General features: G+C 29.5%; 1 protein-coding gene across 1 annotated transcript in view; it reads left to right on the forward strand.

The window, feature by feature from the left end:
- The window catches only part of LOC142321294 (lachesin-like), a 467419-nt gene that overhangs the window by 337709 nt on the left and 107383 nt on the right, over window positions 1-22327 (forward strand). The window contains exon 6 of the mRNA XM_075359291.1: window positions 8323-8442. Within this exon, the coding sequence (XP_075215406.1) occupies window positions 8323-8442 (120 nt within the window). The remainder of the gene's footprint in view (window positions 1-8322; window positions 8443-22327) is intronic.

The following is a 22327-nucleotide window of genomic DNA, read 5'->3' on the forward strand; positions in this document are numbered from 1 at the left end:
TTAGACTTACCCGGAAACCTTTGATCAGAGCGGTCCCGGTTCCTGATACTTGGGAGACAGTCGTTTCAGAATCTTATCAGTATTCTACTTGCATGTATCAAACGATGCGTTAACTATAAAAGCAGTTGTGTTACATATTCAAAGACAGTATCTTTAATATACTATACAACATTACTTTTTTCCCTTTATCCTTTTCCCTCATTACTGCGAACGTTATTATCATCTCTCTACATTTAATTTAAATAATTTTTATTCTAGCTCTAATATCTAATTGGAGTAGGTAATTTAGAAAATAAATTTATATTCTGTTAAAGATGTGAAGGAGTAATACCCCTTCACATCTTTAACAGAAAGATGCACTAGTGTCTAATTTTCATTTAAAAAATTGACTGAAAACATTTAAAATTTAATTGTGAAACAATAATAACTTTTATAATTTAAAACCGTTTGCATTCCCCTTCTAATGGGGTTAGCAAAATCAAAGCCCTTGTGGTTAGGAATTTTTCTACAATAAGATATTCCTATAAATATTAAAATTTTAATACTATGAAATTTTTTTATGTGGTATACGAAACGGACGTTTGATAATTTTCAGTAATAAACAGCACAATTTTTTTAACATAGTTACTGTTTAGCTTAATTATTTGCTACCGAAATATTTCAACTTTTTGATACCTCTAGGAAAAAGAAATTTGTCGAAATCTCTGTAATATATATTTATTTTAAAGATCGTTTCACTATTTCACGCAAATCTCTGTCCAACAAGCCATTCTCGTCGTTTTTTAAATAGCGAAACGACACATGCCGCTAAATTTAAAAAATATGGCAAATGTAGAAGTCATACGTAGCATAATTCATGTAATTTCGATTGTAGATCTGCTTCTGTATGTGTTGCTGAATTGTCATGATAAAAAGTACTTTCTTCTTTGTCAAATTTTATCGGTTTCCCTCAATTTTATCGTTCAGTTTTATAAAGACGCATTAATATTTCCATTATCTTGAAATTGTTCTTGGATGTTCTTTTATAAAGATTTTTCCTTGCGGTAGTTAATCGATTAATATTATGCCTGGTGCATTTCAAAATATATTTCCAAATGTTTTCCAGCCGATATAATGAGCTTGGTCATATTTGTACAATTTTATCAAGCTATTGCCTCTTATTTTTACTGTTCTTTGGTACGTGGAATTTAGTGATAAACGATTTTTATTGATGTGAGTTCTTTGGCGACCACGATTTTCGACCGATTTTTGAGAAATCTGTGTACCCATCTTCCTAAGATATTCGTATATAAAACTTCATGTAAATATTATTTACATGTTTAACTGATATTATCATAATATCAATAATCCGAAGCACCTTTATTTCACGATTCTCTAAAACGATATTATGGATTTTTTCAACAATTACCAATGTTACCTCATTTGTACGTCAGAGTGTAATACGTTTTTGTGTTGTGAGACTAAGATTTAATTTGATAAACCAGAAATAAATGGTTGATTTCGATGGTGCAGATTCACAAAAAATAATATTGAACTTTGTAATGATATATTGAACCGTTAAGCGTTCAAAAAGACATTGTATCAGTGCATAAAATCGTTTTTTCCGTATATATAACGAGAAAATGTTCAGAAAAAAATTCATAAGTTGTTACCTTCAAATAGCTATAAAAAAAATAAAATAATTGATGGAATATGAAATATGGAATTTGCCGATCTCCGTGGCGAATTGATAGCCTGTCGGTCTTTCATCCGGAGTTCCCGGGTTTGAATTCTGGTCAGGCATGCCATTTTTTATACGCTACAAAATTCAGTTTCCATATCCCAATCATAAGCGTCTGTGGCGATATCATCAAGCCAACAAAAAAAAATAGGAATGAATATTTGACCAAAGTTGTGTAAAAAGTCTTGTTTTTTAAGTTTCATACGGTTAAGTATCAACTTCAGTAATGTGTGTTTGGTTTGCTAAAATTTAGCAAACCAAAAATTTAGACACAGGCGGTCTTATGTGGCCTCCTAGGAACTGGGTGATATCTTGTTGATTTTGTTTCTGTTCATCTATCATTTTATATATGAATCTACATAGGGAGATTCACATATACAATGATAGATGAATGATAAATAAATAAACGTTGGTTTATTTTTTTATTTATTTTTTAGAATAAATCACCTCTGCCATAATTTCGATGAATTATTCCAAGATGATACCGCCTAAATCAACTCTGCTTAATTCTATAAAATTCTTACAAAATGATATCGCCTAGCAACGTAGGCAATGTTTTAATTTCCAATAATGGTAACAATGTCTGCCTTGATATTATAACTCACAGTGGACTGAAAACAGACCTAAATCTGTGTGGACTAAAAGAAAGAGGACTAAAACTAACGGTGGACAAAAATACCGGTGGACGTTAAATAAAATGGACAAAAAAAACAGTGTACATTGGACTTTTGTGGACATCAGCGTAACTGAACTTTACCGTGTGGACCAAACATCCGCTAATCTACCTAATAACATTTTAATCGTTCAATAACATCGGTAAAGTGTAATTGAAATTGGTCCAGCGGTTCTTGAATTTAAAAAACTTAGCGGTAAAAATTATATATATATATATATATAGTTATGGTTCATATATGTATATATATATATATATATATATATATATATATATATATGAACAAGCCAGCTCGTTTATTCTGATTTATACGTACGAAGATAATGGTTTATACAATTCCGTTTTCATGTATTTTTGTTGTTTGTTTGACGGAAATTTATAGATATATTTGTTACTTTATCAAAGGTAGAACTGTGTAAAGAAGAAGTTTCTAAGAAAAGAATTTTTGTTCTATTTCGAATTCTCTTTTTTTTATTATAGCTAGTTGAATCTATCGATCTGTTTTAGCAAATGAATGAGCATTTAATTTCAATTTCCATTAATTCTTTATCTTTTTGATCTATTGCAAACCAGTGAGTAGAAAATGATGAGTTACTTAAATGGTTGTAGGAAAATGTAAAGAATATAAAGAAGTTTTAAAAAACAAGTTCTGTCTTTTCGACGTTAAGCTCTTTGTGTTTTCTTTTTTTTTTTTAGCCGAGTTTACCTTTTCCAGTACTTTATTAATTGATACTCCATGTTTTCTAGGAAAAATCATTACTTATTCATCATACAACTTTCTTTTTTATGTAGAAAAGGTAAAAAAGAAATACCCATATAATTATTTTTCTGATAATTAAAAAAGACCCTTTTTCTTCTCTTTTTTTAAGCTATTTTGTTATTTCTACAAGAGATTAACTGCTTTCCAACAAAAGGTTATCTTGTAAAATCATGAAACTTATTAAAACACCACCAATCCCTGTAGAGAGTTGCATTGGCAGCTGTCTAATACAACTTCAAATTTAAATTCCATACTCATTTTTTTTATCTTTTCCAAAAATAGGGAGGATTTTCTATTGCTGAATATACAAGTTCTCTTTAAATTCGAATAGTTATGATTAAGCGATGTAATAAGTTCAACAATTCCGTTATTAGCTAGATTTACTATTTATTTATTTAAGTTTTTCATTTCGTTATTACTTAAATAAAGTTAAGTAATTGAAGTGAATTAATTTTTTATCTTATAAAGAATAAATGTTTATATTTTTTTAACGTTATATTTGTTACATTAGTATTTTATTCTGTTTTCATGATTAATTTACATAGATAAAGATATAACACTTAGAATATCTTAAAAGTAGTTGTTTATTTTGCTTAAAATTCACTGAAGAAGCGTATACTGAACAGTAATTGTTCATTATTTTATCAAAAAGTAAGCATTGTTATATATTTACCACTATAAACATTAACCAAATAGGAATCAATAATCATTTGTTAGTACTTTATTTATTGTACTTCATTACAAACGATTTTATTCAAGAAATAGTGATTAAAGAGTAGAAGTAAAAACGAATTTACTGCAGAGCGGAAGTAAAAAGTGTGGGAAATACTTAGCGATGATGTTACATTGCCGAACAAGCAATTTTTATCTAGTATTAGATACTAGATTTTTTATCTAGTATTAGAATTGCTGCCTACTAACGAAATCATTTAACGTTTTTGGTAATATTTCTTCATTTTATTCCTTTTTCTTTTTATGTTTTAATTTCAATAAGTACATATATTCTTCTTTAATTACACAAAAATAAATTATTATTTCTATAATGTTTTTCTCTCTCTTTCTACTGTTTTTAACTTTTACATTTACCTTTATTATTGTATTAATTAACTTTTAATACTTAATACTTCCTCCAACTTAATTTTCTAAGTAAATATCTACTCATGCTTCCTTTTTTTGTCTTTGATCTCTTACTTTTAAACTTTGTCAGTATAACATATTTTAACACTTTTTTAAGATCTTACTGCAAAAGCATATTTTTTTCCTTTCTGGTTTTCTTATTGATCGTTTTCATCCATTAAACATTAAAATATACAAGTAATTTTTATGATTTTCTTTCTCTTTTCTCATCGTAAGTTTAATATTAGTAATTCTTTTCTACTTAAAGTTGTTCCTTATACTAACCAAACTTATAATCAGAGCGTTAAAGGTAAATAAAGTAAGGTTATTTGTGCTTTAAAGAAAAGAAATTACTTTGCACAGAAGTTGTTAAACGTATGAAATAAAGAAAAATAGTCCAAATTACAATATTCAAATATTTTTGATATTTATTAAACACTAAAAATACAACCGTAATTTTGGCCTAGAATGTTGTTTTTTGTTTGTTATTTTATGGTATACTTATTGGTTTGAAAAGTTTAATATTATTAAATTACATATAATGATTATTAAGCGAATAGAGGAATGAAAATATACAAATTACTATTTTTCAATATTTTTGATTTTAAAAATACAGACCGTTTCATAATGTTCTTCGGAGTAGCGAAAATTCATTAACAAAAAACTATTTCACTCATAAGAATAAAAAAATACTATACGAAAGAGTACTTTATTATTACGTACAAATAGTTTTTTTTTTTACATATACTAGGCAGTTAGTAAACTATTTGCTCGCTAGGCGTCGACAGTAGAGAAAATGGCTGCGACGGGAAGCGAGAAGCCGTCTTGTGTGTTAGAATTTCACTTGTCAAAGTAGTAATTTCTGTGCAACGTTCGTTTCGGTTGAAATTTCATAAGAAGCCATCAAGTGGCAATTCAATTCGTGCATAGTATAAACAATTCACTGAAACTGGTTGCTTGTGCAAGCGAAAATTAACTGGTCATCAATCAACCTCAGAAGTCTGTCGAACGTGTGCGTACAAGTTTAATTCGCAGCCCGTCAAAATCGACTGTGGCTACAAGAAGAGAATTAGGAATTCCGATAACAACAATGTGGAGAGTTCTCCGAATACGTTTATTATGCAAACGTCTTCAATTAATCAGCGTCTTTTTGATGGAGATAAAACACGTAGGCTAGATTTTTGTTTACGGTTACAGGAAAAGATGTTAGATGAAGGTTTTCTAAACAAGATTATTTTCAGCGATGAAGCTACTTTACATATTAGCGGCAAAGTAAACCGTCATAACGTGCGAGTTTGGGGAACTGAAAACCCACACGCTTATGTGGAACACATTCGGGATTCTCCGAAAATAAACGTTTTTTGTGCGATCTGTCTTATGGGCCGTTATTTTTTATGGAAACGACAGTAACCGGCATGATATACCTGGATATGTTACAATCATGCCTCAGCTACTCAACGGTTTCATTTTCCAGCAAGATGGTTGTCCTGTCCGCTTTCATAACGAGGTTCGACAGTACCTTAACACAACATTACCTCGGCGCTGGATAGGACGTGCGTCTGAAGAAGACCAACACATTATGCTGTGGCCACCAAGATCACCAGACCACACGCCAAGTGATTACTTAAAAAATAAGGTGTTTACCCCACCAATGCCCCACGATATCACTGAGCTAAAGGATCGCATAATATATGCGATCAACTCTATCGAAAATGACATGTTAGAACGAGTTTGGCAAGAGCTAAACTTTCGTTGCTGATGTGTGCCGTGTCACCAGAAAAGCACATATTGAACATTTATAGATTTTAACAAAAACTGTTTGAGTCTCTGCATCATCTTGTACAACTTTCATTTAGGTAAGTAAAATGCTTTTTTTTTGTACTGAATTTTTGTAACTCCTGAAAACATTATGAAACGCCCTGTATAATATAAACATTCGAAAAAGCTTTCTTAAACAGAAATATCTTAAATATAATATTAACTTAACTTCTTTTAGCTTAATTGAATATTTCTATCTTTAAACATATCTGTTGAATGTGTAAACTTTCAGTTTCTTAATCTATATTTTGAATAGTATTTGTGTAACTCATAGTTTATATTTAATTAAAATTTGAAAAAAGTAATTGGATATTAAATATGAAAAGAATAGAAAATATATTAATTTAATCGGATGTTGTATCTTTAAAAATGTCTATTTTAATTAAATAAATATTACATCCAAAAATTTGTTTTGATATATTGATTCAAAAATATTTCACAGTTATTCTCTCCTAAAAAATATGTAACTCTAATAAGATTAAAAAAAAGTAAATTTTTTATAGCGGAAAGAAAAAATCCAGTTATGTATATATTATGAATCTATTTAAAATTACCGTTTTAATTACAAAAATTAAATTATAAAAGATGAAAGACTAACAGAATTTTGATTAACATTTGATTTTGTCATAATATTTAATCAAGTTTCGTCATATTTAAAACTTTAACTAGTCACAAACCACCATTTTTCTGTTTATAAAGCGTATGATACGAGAAGTTCTTTCAAGAACTAAAAAGCTAAAAAATAAACTTTTATCCAGAATTATAAGATAACACAAAGATTACCACCAAAAAAAAAAAAAACTACTGGAGATTTGCATTAATTAAATGCTCAGAACATTGAAAAGTTGTACAAGCTTTTTCATAGCTGAATATGATTCAGTTTCTTGAATATTTTATAATAAGAAAACATATTGCTTAATAATAATTATTTCTCTATTAAATAAGATTAAAAAGTATTTAACTCAATAAATATACTTTTTTTTTAATGAAATTTACTTTTCTTCGTAAATTTTTTGTTAAAAAAAATTAACTTTATTCATTTTGATCACTTCATTTAACCACTCACGTCTAGTAGAAGGCAAGGAACAATTAAAATGAACAAAAAGGTAATTTAATATTAATAAAAGAATTTCAAGCAACTTGTTTTAGACATTGGCCGGAATAAAACCGTGCTATGGACATTTACTGTTGCAATAATCAAAAAGATATTGTATTTAACCTCGTTGTTTTTTCTGAATTTTTTTTTGTAATAATTTTAAAACTGAAATAGCTTCATAATAGCGATAAAAATCGATAATCTTTTTACTTCATTCCTAAATTACTTCTCTGTAACATTTGCAATTTTGTTATATAAATCTCTCCTAAAAAAGTAATCTTTTTTCTACTTCTTAATCTCGTACGACTTGGCGCTGTGTGAAGTATAAAAAAATATTATACCGTTTAACTAATAATTGTTAAATTTCTTTTCTAGATTTAACGAAATCAATTTTTTAAACCCAATGAAACAAAAATTGGAAAATCCAATTTCCAATAAATTAAATCCTTTTTAAATTAATTTTTTACATCCAATTAAATTGGCAGTAGGATGTAAAAAAAACTTAAACTGGGTGATGAATATACAATATCAACAATCTTTTTCAAGTAGTGGAAGTCAAAATTGTAAAATAAAAAGCAGGTATTTTCGTTCTGTCAAGCGGAGTTAGATAATGGATACAATAATGAAAAACCATCATTACTGCAACGTGTATGAAGTTCTAAATATTATAACTTTAACAAAAAAAAAATTATAACTGCTATAGGGAGGAAAAATTGTCTATCGATCACGTAATAACATTTCTACGTAACTGAAATTAATTCTAGACGAGTTGTTCAAGAAACAACGTACCTGATCATCATTTTTTAGTAAGAGTCATTGTAAATATATTGGCACAACATATTCAGTCACATTTTTATTTACAGAAATCGATTAATTTTCAATGTGTTAATGGTTATTGTAATCATATTCTCTTAAATAATTAATTAAAAACGCATCATTAATTATATATAATTAAGTGTATAATTAATTATATTATTAATTAAATGCGAGTGCTGTTTATAAAATACCTTTAACCGTTTTAAAATTAAAATTTAATGAATTCAAATTAATTAACATCAAAGAAAATTAAAATTAATAAAATAAGTTCCCTGACATATTAAATAAAACTTTCATTGTTTTTTGTTTTTTTTTTTTTACAGTTCATCCTGTGATACAGGTACCTAATCAATTAGTCGGAGCACCGACTGGTACGGATGTAACACTTGAATGTTATGTTGAAGCTTCACCAAAATCAATAAACTATTGGATTCGTGATTCTGGTAAGTAATATTTTTAAAATAAAATAATGAGAAAAAATTATTATAATTTGCTTTGTATCTCTTAAAATATATTATATAAGAGAAAATGTTTTATAACCAAATATTTTTAAGCATTTTTTTTTAACTTCTATAAAATTGTTATAATATATATTTTTTTTTAACTTTTACTTATCTATTCGCAATAGATTATAATTGCCAGGAACGTAAAAGTAGAATTTTTTATGATAATTAACATTATTTTATACAACATACAGACAATAAGCAGAAATGTATTGTTACTTAATAATTTAAAAATATTTATTATCCTTAAATTAATTAAAATTCATCAAAACAAGTTTTTAGTATTTATTATTTAGTATTTTTCTACAAGTTAATTATTAAAAATCACAATACACTTATTCTTCAATTTAATAAATCCTTGTAAAAAGTACATTGGTAGAAGAAGCTTTTATATTAAATTGAATTACAATTTAATAATTTTTATTTTTCCACCCAATCGTTAGTTTTTTCTGTTTTTTTATTATATCTGAAAAACGATGTAAATATATCACTGTTTTCAAACCTTTAAAATATAATGTGACATAGTTTACGTAATCAAAATTATCGGCTCTTAGGTTACGTATAAAATGCAAAATTCTGATCTCTTGAAAAAAAAACTGAAATTCAAGGAAGTGTTTTTACGAGTTGTATATTGTATCTCGTAAGTAGCAATAAAAAAATCGTGAGAGACAAAAGAAATCTAAACTAGCAGAACAATGAAATGTATATTAGAACCACGTTCATGTCTTTTAGTTAGTGTAAGATTATTCTTTCACTCCTGACATAAGCTATAAAGAAAGCGGTAAAATGTCAAGAGACGAAGTGCAATAACTCTTCAATATAATCTCTAGGGGACGTCTGTTTTTATGGACTCACAAAATCAATCAGTCCCTTCGTGACCCGAACAATACCCTCCATTCGGCACATCTGATACCAGGGTTTACACTTAACCTAATTGATCTGCCTATCCGACATATCATTATTTTTGATTATGTACATCGACTAAATTCAATTTAAATACATCCGGCATTGTTTGTCCATTACAGGTCGGTACAAGTTCGCCGCGCTAAATTTATTTTGATTCTCCGCTAAGTAACAAAGAATACGTGTTACATTGTACATGTCAATAATTATTAAAAATAATTAATTATCAGAAATTAATTTTAATGAAGAAAGACAATTTGAATTGTTGCGCTTAATACATTTTAATTTGATACATCAGTAAATTAGTTGAAATTTCATTATTGAACATTCAGAATTGAAACCCGTTTCACATTAATATGTCAAAATTGACATACGTTATGTTTACATTTACGACCATTATTAGAGTATAATCCCAGTTACCCGTGAACGAATTATTAGTTTACTCTTATCAACAGAACTAAAAAACAAAATTCGTGATAAATTATTAAAAGAAAATAAAAAAAAAATAAAAATTTACTCAGTTAGATTGAAGACTATTTATTGATCAATTAGGTGGAAACAAACCGTTAGGATGATTTTCATTTCTTCCAATGTATCTTTAAACCTTATTCTTCACCAGACGCACTGATTTAAATGATTCTTTTTTATTTTGTACAGAAAGTTGATTTGTTGGTCCTGTAAGATTTTTTTAGTTTTTTTAAGTAAAGAAATATATTCTCTACATCGGAAATTTGGAGTATTTTTCTTTTTTTGTTATTTTTTTTTTTTTTTTTTTTTTTTAATTACGGCTTAATGTTTGATTACTATAGCATTATGACGAAACCCCTGATATCATTCAAAATATTTACCTAGAAGACTCAATAAAATTAGTCGGAAAACTTGAGTAAAATGTAACATACTAGCCTTGTTATTCCACGCTTCGCTCTCCCCTACCGTCTAACCAGGGGCCACCGTACCCTTGCACACAACTGTTTATTATTCTCGTGCTTGAGAGAATAATTCTGATAAATAACAGTTATAGCCTGTTCACTTTATAAAAACTATTAGTATATTGCAATTCGCCAGAGCAACAGTGTGGTCAGCACAGAACTCGAAACTTTGAGTGATCTGATATACTCAAATACAGGTTTCAAAATAGTCGACCGTATAATAACCGGTGTTTCAAAAAGAACGCAACCCTAAGATTAAGAAGGTAAATTTTATTTCTTCCTACGTGTCAGTTCGCAACACTGTGTTCAAGGTTAGCAGCTTGTAACAAATGAACTGTCCTTCTTATGCACTAGTGCTATACCAGTATAAATTCGTCTCAATTATGTATCAATTCGTGTTAACTGTCATTTTCTAAGGATGACATTTTTATTACTGAGACTTATTGCGCGTATGAATCATACGAACTAGTAAAAGACAAATATCGGATAAAGTTTCCTAATTCTTCAGTTCCTAATAAGTCGACAATATCGCGTTTGGTTAATAAATTTCGTGAGACCGGGAGTATACACGATCGGAAAAGCACATGTGGACCGGGGCTGTTAACAGTAGACGTTTGCAGGATGTAAAAGAACGTTTGACTTGCTCACCCAGAAAATCGCTGAAAAATTTTATCTTCATAGGCTGAGCTTTCACTATCTACATCTTTCAGGACTACTAAAAAATTAGACGCATGCTTATAGCATCGGTATCGTTCAAGAACTGAAAGAAATAGACCGCGGAAAACGTTTACAGTTTTGTCGTCGGTTTCGTTCTCTTGTTGATGATAACAGTATTGGGATTTTGGTTCGTGTTTATTTCATCGACTAGGCACAGTTTCAGTCTACATTAACAGGATGGCTACATTAACAGCCAAAACTGCCGAATATGCTGAGCTGAAAATCCTCACGCGTTTCTCATGAATGACCATCACACGCACGTAAAATTGGTGTTTGGTGTGCGATCTCCCACGTCGTGTAATATTGCCTTTATTTTTTGATAAATCTGTAGACGGTGTGGTGTATCGCAACTTAATCAAACTGTTTATTGCCTTGTTAGATTTACACTAACGAGAATATTAATTTCAGCGGGATAACTCTAGTGTTATACTGGTAATGAAACGTTGGATTTGTTACGGGAATTTTGTAGCCATCGTTTGATATCAAAAGGGTTGCGGCTTCCAAGATCCCCAGATCTTACACCAGCAGACGTTTTCCGTTGGGAATACTTAAAAAGTTTAATTTTTAAAAACAATCCTCATACACTTGTCAAATTGAAGACTAACATTGAAAGTTAGATTTCAAAAATTACTGAGCAAACATTACGAAAAGTAGCTAGCTGCAAATGTTATGAATCTTGTACGAACCTGCACCGGGATCACAGGAAATCATTTAGAACATATGTTGTAAAATTAGTTATTAAAGGAAGTTTGGATATTTTTGTATAAGTATTTTGTTAATATTAATATTTTGTTAATAAATTTACCTCTTCAAATAAAGGACTTGCGTCCTTTCTGAAACATCAGTTAGTTATAGCTGGTTACACGTGCGAACGACGATTAATAATGTATTTTGCGTGGTTCTTACCATTACCCGAAAAACCTTACGAGGAGGGAATCGTACTTCGTTTCTCATTTTTAAAAAAAAATATTTTTTAGGCAATTAACTGGAAGCAGTTAGCCAGCTGCTTTGCACACACAGTAACTGTGGTAGTTATGTATTGGTTTAGCCGTTGCGTCGTACCTTGTCTCGTACTTTTAAATTATTTTTCTCGATAATCAAAAAAGATTTCGAAAAAGACAAGATCTTTTTTATGGAAAATGTAATTTCAAATACTACAAATGGTTTCCGAATTCGATTTGATCAACAGTTTCACCGTAGTAAATTGAATGTCGGCAAGGAAGAAAATCCGGTTGTTTCCACAAACTATTCAAACGGCTACCGTCTTGAAACGGTGAAATATTTTGTAACGGCGATAATCCTACATTCTTTCCAGAATCTATGTTGATGCAAAATTTCAGCTTTAACTGGTAGAGTAGTTTTTGCGTAAAAGAGTTTCAAACTCGCACACACCACTACAGTTTTGTATTTATAAAAAATTCCTGCATTCCAAAGAGACTTAGTACACATATAACAGTCTCTTTCCAACATTTGTCTACATTAATTTATTATTTTTATAAAGACAGATTTCTCTTTTTTCCATTTCTTGCAAATAATATTCGTTTACAAATACTCTGCATTTTTTATTAGCTTACCCAAATATTTAATTAAATATAAAATATAATAAAATTAACTTATAAATTAATTGCTCTAAATATAATTTTTTATTTCTATTAATTCATATTTAAATCTGAAAGTTTTAAAAGGGATGACAAATATAAAATTATTAAATTACTGTTAGATCTTTCATTTTATTTGGCGCCGACTATAATAATTTACATTTAAAAAAGAAATGAAATTTATTAGTATTTGAAGAATGTATCTAGCGGATATTTTTTTTAACATGCAGTTATTAACTGCATGTTATTAGTGCGTAATTAGATCGTATATTTGAATTTCTTAATCTATATTATTTATTTATATTTAAAATATCAGAGTGTCCCATATAAAACGCAACCCAACCTTATATTGGTAGGTATTGAAATAATAAAAAGGCATGTGTAAATGTAAAAGTAATTTTTATTATTACCATCCATTACCTTACATTTAGAGTAAATGTTGGAAGTGGCCGCCATCTTCTTGAATACAAGCTTCAATTCTTTTTACAGCGTTTCTTGCAACTTTTTTCAAAGTTTGTGGCTTGATATTTAACACAGGTTGTTCAATATTGACTTTCAATTGTTCAAGTGTTGGTGGTTTGTTGCTGTAGGCTTTTTCTTTGAGATAACCCCATAGAAAAAACTCCGCCGCAGTCAAATCAGGAGATCTTGGTGGCCACAAGCCTCGACCGATAACACGATTACCAAAGAATTCCTCGACGAAATCAGAAGTTGAACCTGCGTAGTGGGATGTCGCACCGTCATGTTGTAGCCAGCAGCTACAACGTCTTCCTCTTCCAAGAGTGCGATGAACTGAAATAAAATATCCTGATATCGTTCTGCATTAATGGTGTACTCGAAAATAATAGGACCAATTATTTTCTTCCGCGATATCGCGCACTACACGCCCAACTTCTGCGGGTATAATTGTTTTTCGTGATAAACGTGGGGATTTTCAGCGCTCCAAATTCTACTTTCTACTTTCATCTGTGAAAAATAACGAATCCATAGCATTAATTCCCTCACGCAGAAATCGACGGAACCATTGACAATATTGTAGCCGTTTTTCTTTGTCGGGCTCAAGAAGTTGATGAACCGTTTGAATGCGATAAGGTCGTAATTGTAATTATTTGGTCGCCCTATGTACAGTTGATTTAGACAAATTAATTTCAGCAAACAAACGTCTGATCGATTTATTTGGCGAGGCGAGTAATCGGTCTTTTATTTCAGCGACTGTATCTGTATTCAACACTGACGCAGATCTTTTGTGTTCCTTGTTATTAACAGAACCGGTCTCTCTAAATTTTGCAACCAACCTTAATACTGATGTTTGTTTAGGAGCTGGTTTATCTGGGTACTTATGTCGAAACAAATCTTGCACTGAAACCACTGATTTCGTACTGAAGTACGACTCAATAATGAAAACATCTATCGAAAACACCATCTTGTCTCTAGCAATACACTGAACGTTATGATTACATTGTTGTTACTATCGGTAGTGTGCTACCGTGATGTTCAGATGTTGGACGAGTCCATTTCAGTAACGAGTAAGGGAGTAAGTTTGTCTTCTAAAATTTCATGGATGAGTGATTGATGGGTTGCGTTTTATATGGGACACCCTATACTTCCTGAAAGACTGTTAAATAAACATAAAAAAGGGTTTCAGATCGATACCTAGAGGTAATATTTTAAAAAAATTAATCAGCAATTATTTTTAAAAGATTTTTTTGTTTACGTTTACTCGACTGTAAAAAGAAGGTATTTGATAATTTTGTGTGCAATATGTTGAAATGAATTTACGAGACTAAAACTAATTTCAGATAGCTTCACTGATTTTTGTGAATAAAAAAAAAGTTATATCTCAAGCCTATAAATAATACTATATGGTTAGCGTATTAAAAAAATACACAAAATTGTGAATGGTATATATATTTTTTATAAAAAAGTAGTGTTAAGAGATTTCTTAAAGACAATATAATGTTAGTAATTCCACTGATTACTGTTGTAGAGATCTTTTCTTCTTTAAAACGGATCTATTATGAAAAATTAATTAAAACTAGCCGATCGCGGCTCGCTTTGCTCTCCCTTCTCGTATAGCCACAACACCCGTTATGTTCGTTATCTTCAAGATTGTGAGAATAATACTGATAAATAACAATAACCCTGAAAAGTTCTCTTTTCTCCAACGTTTCTCTTAGAAGTGGCGCTTTTTTATTGAAGTGGAAGATGACGATCAGGGTCGGAAGCTACTGGCCCTTAGGTTTATAGAGAAGAACGAGGTGATGGTTGTACCACAAAAAACCCTAAATTCCAGCAACGAGTTTATCTTTTGCCATGACTTCGCTGATATTGTACGATCTGAGATATCAGAAGAACTGTCCCTGCAATCAGTCACTTCTCATCAAAGGACAATGAGAAAAGAGAATGGTGATGATGTGTCAACATCCTCACTTATTTTAACTATTTCCACTCCGACGATTCCTGAGCGAATAAAGATAGGTTACCTGTCTGTACTTGTGCGACTATACATACCAAACCTTAGATGCTGCTTTCAGTGTCAGAGTTTTGGTCACACAAAGATTGGTTGCACAAACGTTTGTGCGCGTTGCAGCTGTACGGGTTATGGTGACAGCGGATATACTGAAACAAAAAGGTGTATAAATTTTAAGGGTTTCTATTTGGTAAGGCTCCGAGAATTCCCCATTTAAAAGGAAGAACAGGCAATATTAACGATTATAACTGAGCAGAAAGTCCTTTCCTGTGGCTCGTCGGGAATACAGAAAATCCTTCAGCATGAGGAATCCAGTAAAGCCCGGTGTTAGTTTTGTCCAGGCACTTTCTAACAGTGTACAAAAGCACAACGAGTGCACATCATGTAAAAAACTTACCAAGTTGGTCCAAGTTTTTTCAGAACAAGTAAAGACCATCACAGCTGCAATTACAGCATTGAGCTGTAGTAAGAAAGCTCTTTCTAGCTGTAGTAAGAAGCTGTTTCTAGCTTCTGCTAGAAAAATTTATGTTGGTTTATCTAACTCCACATCAGTCGTTACACCATCACAGAAAGTTCCTGCTGGACCAATTACGTAGTAAACAACCAAGACTGTAAAGCGATCTAATAAAACATCATCGGCTGGTAAGGCATTACTATCCTCTGAGGATTCCAAATTTTCTTCACCACCTCGAGATTTCTACGAGGATATATTGGCGGATGAAGCGCCTGAAGAAGCAAACACTTCTTAAAGGTAACAAAATCAAAAAAGAAGAAAACTGGATTGTGTTTGATAAATAGTTTGCACGCTAGTTTTTACACATACAGGAAATAAGTTTTTTCCTATGGCTACAAATATTATTCAGTGAAGTTCTCGCTGTTGGGATATTGAAATCCTACTAAAGGAAGAAAATCCTTTAATATTGTATCTGCAGGAGACTCAATTCTGTCCCCAGGATGATGTGTCCTTTCGCGGATACGTTTGCAAAAGATGTGAATATAAAGTGTTGGCAGGGGACGAGAAGGTTTGGTATTACTGTAATAGTAAGAAAAAAAATATTTTAACAAAGAACACATATATTTAGTATATCGTTCTATTCCCTTTATTGAATACGTATACTATGTATGATATACTGTTTAACTGTAGGAGACGGTATATTAAACTCTAACAAAGAACACATATGTATATATTTAGTATATCGTTCTACTCCCTTTATTGAATACGTATACTATGTATGATATACTGTTTAACTGTAGGAGACGGTATATTAAACTCTAACAAAGAACACATATGTATATATTTAGTATATCGTTCTACTCCCTTTATTGAATACATATACTATGTATGACATACTGTTTAACTGTAGGAGACGGTATATTAAACTCTTACTTTATCCCCCTCCTTAACTAGTTTTCTTTATGGTTTTGATACACGTAATAGATCTTAGGTATAAATTACACTAATTACGAGTTGCTTTGGGTAATAGCAATTGTACTCTAGCTGACCCTTGTTTGATTAGAATGAATATGATACTTTTACATGTAGAGTATATTTCATATATATTTTACTAAGATTAAATGCTGATATATTCAGAAAGTGAGGAAGGAAGTAGGAAACTACTTCACATCTCACTTTTTTTAATAGGCCTGATAGGGATTTATCCTTGTTTTTTAAGATAGCTACATCATTTGTAGAGCAATGCCCTGTGTTTTGTGTAAAACTTATATATAACAATTGTGGTTATGAAAAATACAGACGTAGGGTTTAGTAGCAATAGAGGTCGTGCAGAATAGTTGATATTTAAAAATATATTTTTTTAGTGTTTATGAAGAATCTGCAGTTACATCCGGTACAAGGAATGTATGAAATTGTTTTCTTCTTTCTTCTTTTCAGTCTTAATTTTATTTACTCTTCTTGCCGGTGTACTGAAATAAAAATAAGGTTCAACTACAGTTTGGAAATTTTCCAATCGGGGTTTTTTTTATTTTAAATTGTTCTCGTAACTGTTTAGAATGATTTTATTATAAATTATACAGATTACTGTTTTTTCCTTAAAAACTGTATTTTTATTTACTTTATAATTTATACTTTTTTATGAAATTTTTTTAAGTTTCTTAATAATTGTGAATTCTCGAAATTTTTAATCGTTTAAAAAATTCTCTTTTAATTTCATAAAAAAATATTTAGTTTAGAGGCTTTATGTAGTGATAATAATAAATTACTTTTCTTCCCATAGTTGGGCATTTTAATTATTATTCATATATTAGTATTCCTGATCCCCGTAGAGGAATACACCCTTCGTCACCACTTCCTCCGTTCCTAGCCATTATGGGCTTTACCGAAAACTTTGGCTTTTGACATATTTCAGCCCGCCTCGGCCAGGATGCCACGAGTGACATTCCCATTAATGTACTACTATTTAATAAACTCAAAACAAAATACATCTTACCGAGTCGTAAGTAAGACTGAAAGGACCTAACTAAACAAAGGAACTGATCTACCTACTTATATCAGTACTATGATCTTTCAGAAAATAAGAACCGTTTGCGGATCGCATGCCCGCAAACCCATTGTTATTCATCGCAGCAATGGATTAAGATCAGCTGTTCACAGATGTAGTATTGCTAGCACTTACGAAATTTCGTAGCTGTATTGTAATAATGAGTGATTTTATGTGTATTTATAATGAATAAAAAAAAATGAAAATCTTGCCGATTGTGAAGTATAATCAATCGGTCATACGTTTTGTGGACGCGTAAGGTGTTCGTCCTGTGTAAATTATTCGTCAAATTATTGCCATATTTGCTAACAGAATAATGAATGAAAAAGGAAATGGTGTATTGTATTTATAGCAGGGAGAACATCTGTTCATAACAAGCACATCCATATGCCGCAAAAAACTTGTTAACTTGTCAAAGGTTTCGGTTGGCATGATTTTGATGATCCAGCGCAAATCTTTTTCTAAGCGATTTCCATCTGTTTACAAAATTGAAGGAGCTTCTTGGCAGAAACCGCTACAAATAACGTCGACGTCAAAATTGCTGCTAGTGAGTTGTTTAATGGACTGACGGTAGACGTTTTTGGCAAGGGCATACAAAAACTTGTGCCACAATTTGACAAGTGCTAGTACTTAGGAGGTGAATAAGGGAAAAAATAGCTTAAAAAATATAAATTACGATACATAAAGTTAAAATAAATATAATAAATTTGTTATAAAAAAATAACGGCTTTACTTTCATAATAATTGTATTTTCATGTTTATATTTATCAAAAAATGGTTCTAAAACAGAATTATTTTTAATATTTTCGAAGGATCTTTTTGACCGTATCTCGACAAAAAAGAATATGGAAATTCTAAACTACATTTGTATGTGAAACGTATATATATATATATATATATATATATATATATTCATACACATAAGCTCTGTGTACGTTTAACGTTCCTTTATTGAACTGAATTTAAATGAACAATATTAATGCAATATTCCCTTTGAATAAAAAATATTCAAATTCAGAAAATAAAAAGAAAAATATGATCTCTGTGCTGTTGACAGCACAAAAGATAAAAAAAAACATATATTTTGTTATCTTTCTAATTGATAGTTTACTGGAAAACCTACTCCACACGTGTAACATCCCCCTAAAATATAATGCTTCCTTTTACAAAAGGATTCTTATTCGCAGTTTATCTGTGATAAAAATTTCTTTCTTTAAAACTAAACCGGTTTAATGCCTTACTTGGTTTAGAAGAAATAGAAATGATTTTTTTTTATATTAAATACGAGATATATTAAGAATCGTTGATCGGTTTTAATAAAATTATTTTGGTTGACCGTTAACTTCTTTACTCATCTCTGCACACGTTAAAAATTCAAAGTAAAATAATTTTTTTTATCGATTTATTCTAAAAGACTTTTATAAAAGTTTAATGTAGATGCGGCAATAGTTAAATACGTTCAAATATTTTTATTTTAATACGATTAGAGATACCAAGGTTTAATGTTAGACCTTCAAAAAGTCGAAATTTAAATAAGAATTAATTTTTTTTTATTTTAATAAGCATTTAAGTTGTTTTTATTATTTTTAAGTTTATTCTCTTTTAAAATAAATAGTTTTATTTTAATATCCAAATGGCTTAAAAAATGTTTAAAAAATGAAACCTGAATGAAAAAATCCATAGGAATGTAAAGAAATGATACTAAGAGATTACCTCCAGATGAAAGCTAAGAGTCTCTAGAATACGGGAATATTTATACTTTTATCTAATTTTATAAATGTACCTTAATATAAAACGTATATTTATATTTTCAAATCATATTTAAATGTTCTTTTTACATTTAGCTCATCGAGTTTATCCTACTTTTCCTATTAATTATGGTAACTTCTCTATTAAAATATTTCGATTGTCATCTAAATATCAGATTATTTCATTGCCACCAGCTATAAATACTTCACACCAAAAGATATAATTATAAAAAAATCTCTTCAACTCATCTGAAAATTATAGACCATTTTAAATATTCTCTGAACCCTTTTTATTAACCTCATATTTTTGTGTTTTTTTTTTTTTGTTTTGCAATTTGAAGTAATTTATTTTGTTGTTGAATGAATGTATCGTTTAATATTTCTTATTAATTTAATAATGTAACATCTTGGCGAAGCAATGCTCAGTGTTAATTGTGAACACCCTTTTATTTGCTGCATTAATATATTACATTTTTCCCTCTCTATTTCTCTTTCTTAAGTTGGTTATTTTTTTTATAATCCAGTTATTTAATTAATTAATTAAATGAACATATAAAGTATCTGATATGAACTAAAGTATAACTAGTATAATTATTAATAAAATTACTACATATATATATATATATATATATTTTTAGGAATTCTTTCGTTAAATACATCACTGTAATTAAAAAAGTGTCACATTTTAAACGATGTGATATGTAATAAATTAATTTTTTCCAAAATATAGGATAGGAAATTAATAAAATTACAATTTGATTAACTTACTCGTTGAAAATTTGTAATTAAATTTTATTGGAAATAATCTGAAGCTTTCCTATTAAACTTTTGTAAAATTATAAAATATTTATTAAGTCAATTTGATTCACTGGTTTATTATTTAGATACTTTTTTCCGACATTAAATATTTATACCATTAATAACCATTTACTGTTAGGTATTCTGACGTTATCTTAAATTACCTTTTTTTTCCTATGGAATATTAATTTCTTTTTAGTCAATTCTCTTTGATATACCTTCTTAATTCACTTCAAATTCGGCTAGCATATTATTTTATTATTCTGCAAGGTTTTTTTTTTTTACTATAATACCAAGAAAAGTTATAAAGTCATTAAAATAATAGGTTATTTAATAGTGACAATTGAATCACCATTAATTATTCAATCGTATTTTAACGTAAGAAATAATTCTTTAAAAACCAAATAAAATGACACGCCTAAAAGAAACTGTTAAATTTTTTAGTTATAGAATGTTATACAGTAATAAATATTTTATCAATATTTTACTTTATAATATGCTTAATTATTAATAGTATTAATATAGTATATAATTATTATATACTAAAATAATAAAAGAGAAAAGCATTATATGAAAATACCTTTCTCTTTCTTAATCAAAAAGATCATGAAGACGTCAGAAATGCATAAAATAGAAGGTAGGTTTCAGATCTTGTGTATGTGTTTGCGTACGCACACGCGCGCCCATGTTTTATCTTACATTTGCGATAATAATAAAGAGAATAGTTGGACAAAGAATCTTTAAATTTATCCTGATAACTTTTACATATATACGCGAAAACGTTCAAAGTCCGGCCTAAAATTGTCTGGGGTAACGGGGTGTCAAAGTTAATATCTCAGTTGAACTTAATTTCACTCATACAAGTTTTGAGCTCTATAAAAAAAAAAAGCTTTTAATTTTTTTATTTTATTTCTTTTAAATTGACTCGTACATTAAAAAATTAAGGTTTATTTCAGATTTTCAACTTCCACCAAAATTTTCTTTTTGTTTTTTGTTCATATTTGGTACGCATATTTAGAAGTGTAAATATCATATTGTTACATTTATGATTGAAATTTTCTGTAATTTTTATTTGTAGGTTGAGCCTTATTATTACACAATTTTATTTCTCAAATAAAGAAGATACCGTGGAATAAATAGTGAGATTTCTAAATTTTTAAAACGAGAACTTTTTTCTTTTTTACATGTATTTTTTTTACAAATATGCAAAACTTTACACAATATCTGTAAGTTCTATGATTTTCTGCAACAAAAATAATTGTTTTGTTTTTCAATATTTATCACCGGGTTAAATATAAAAGAGAAGGTCGACTGAAAAATTCTAAATACTTTTTTAATTTATAGTTTTCTTTATCAATGTATCGCTTTCATACCAAAATAATATTTTCTGTTGTTTTAACGGTAGATTACAAAAAAAAAGGAAGAAAAGATTGCATAATGTGATTTCACGATTTTAAACTTTAAATTGGTTGGTTCATATAACAGGAAGTTATAATTTATTAACGGCAACTTAACATATATACATGCACGAATACATACTTGATATTTAGTGTCTATATGTATAATATAATATTCGAAGTCGAAACGTCTATGATTCGAGTCCTTGTAAAGGTAGTTGCTTTTATATAAATTTGAATGCTAGATTGTGGATACCGAAGTTCTTTAATGGTTGAGTTTCAATTGACCACACGTCTCAGGAATGGTCGAGCTCAGTATAGTCTGCACTACTTGTTTACCGGTAGCAGTTTACCGGCAAGCCGGAAGCAGTAATTGCACTTGCCTATACATACACGCGCGAACACACACCCACATCCAGACCCGCAGTAGCTGGAAACTGGTTAGAGAAATATATGTTTATAATTTAAATTTTTGGTTGCTTTTATCATAATTTTTCATTTGTTAAAAATTCTTTAAAATTAACTAAAAGTACATTGTCACTGGATCACATTTTTTCATATTATAAATGCTTAATTTAAAAGAAAATATTTTTAAAATTTACTGAAAATTTCTCATTTTTCTAAATATATGTATTGTATAACGTCCCAGACCAAACTCGTATTTTTTATTTTAGATTTTACGTAGTGTATAAAAAGAGTAAACGAATTCAAATCGAGATTTTTTTTTTTTTTTTTGACTCTCCTCTCCTTGGCCGGTCCGACTGGTT

Source organism: Lycorma delicatula, chromosome 3 (genome assembly GCF_047948215.1).
Source record: "Lycorma delicatula isolate Av1 chromosome 3, ASM4794821v1, whole genome shotgun sequence".
NCBI classification, from domain to species: Eukaryota; Metazoa; Arthropoda; class Insecta; order Hemiptera; family Fulgoridae; genus Lycorma; species Lycorma delicatula.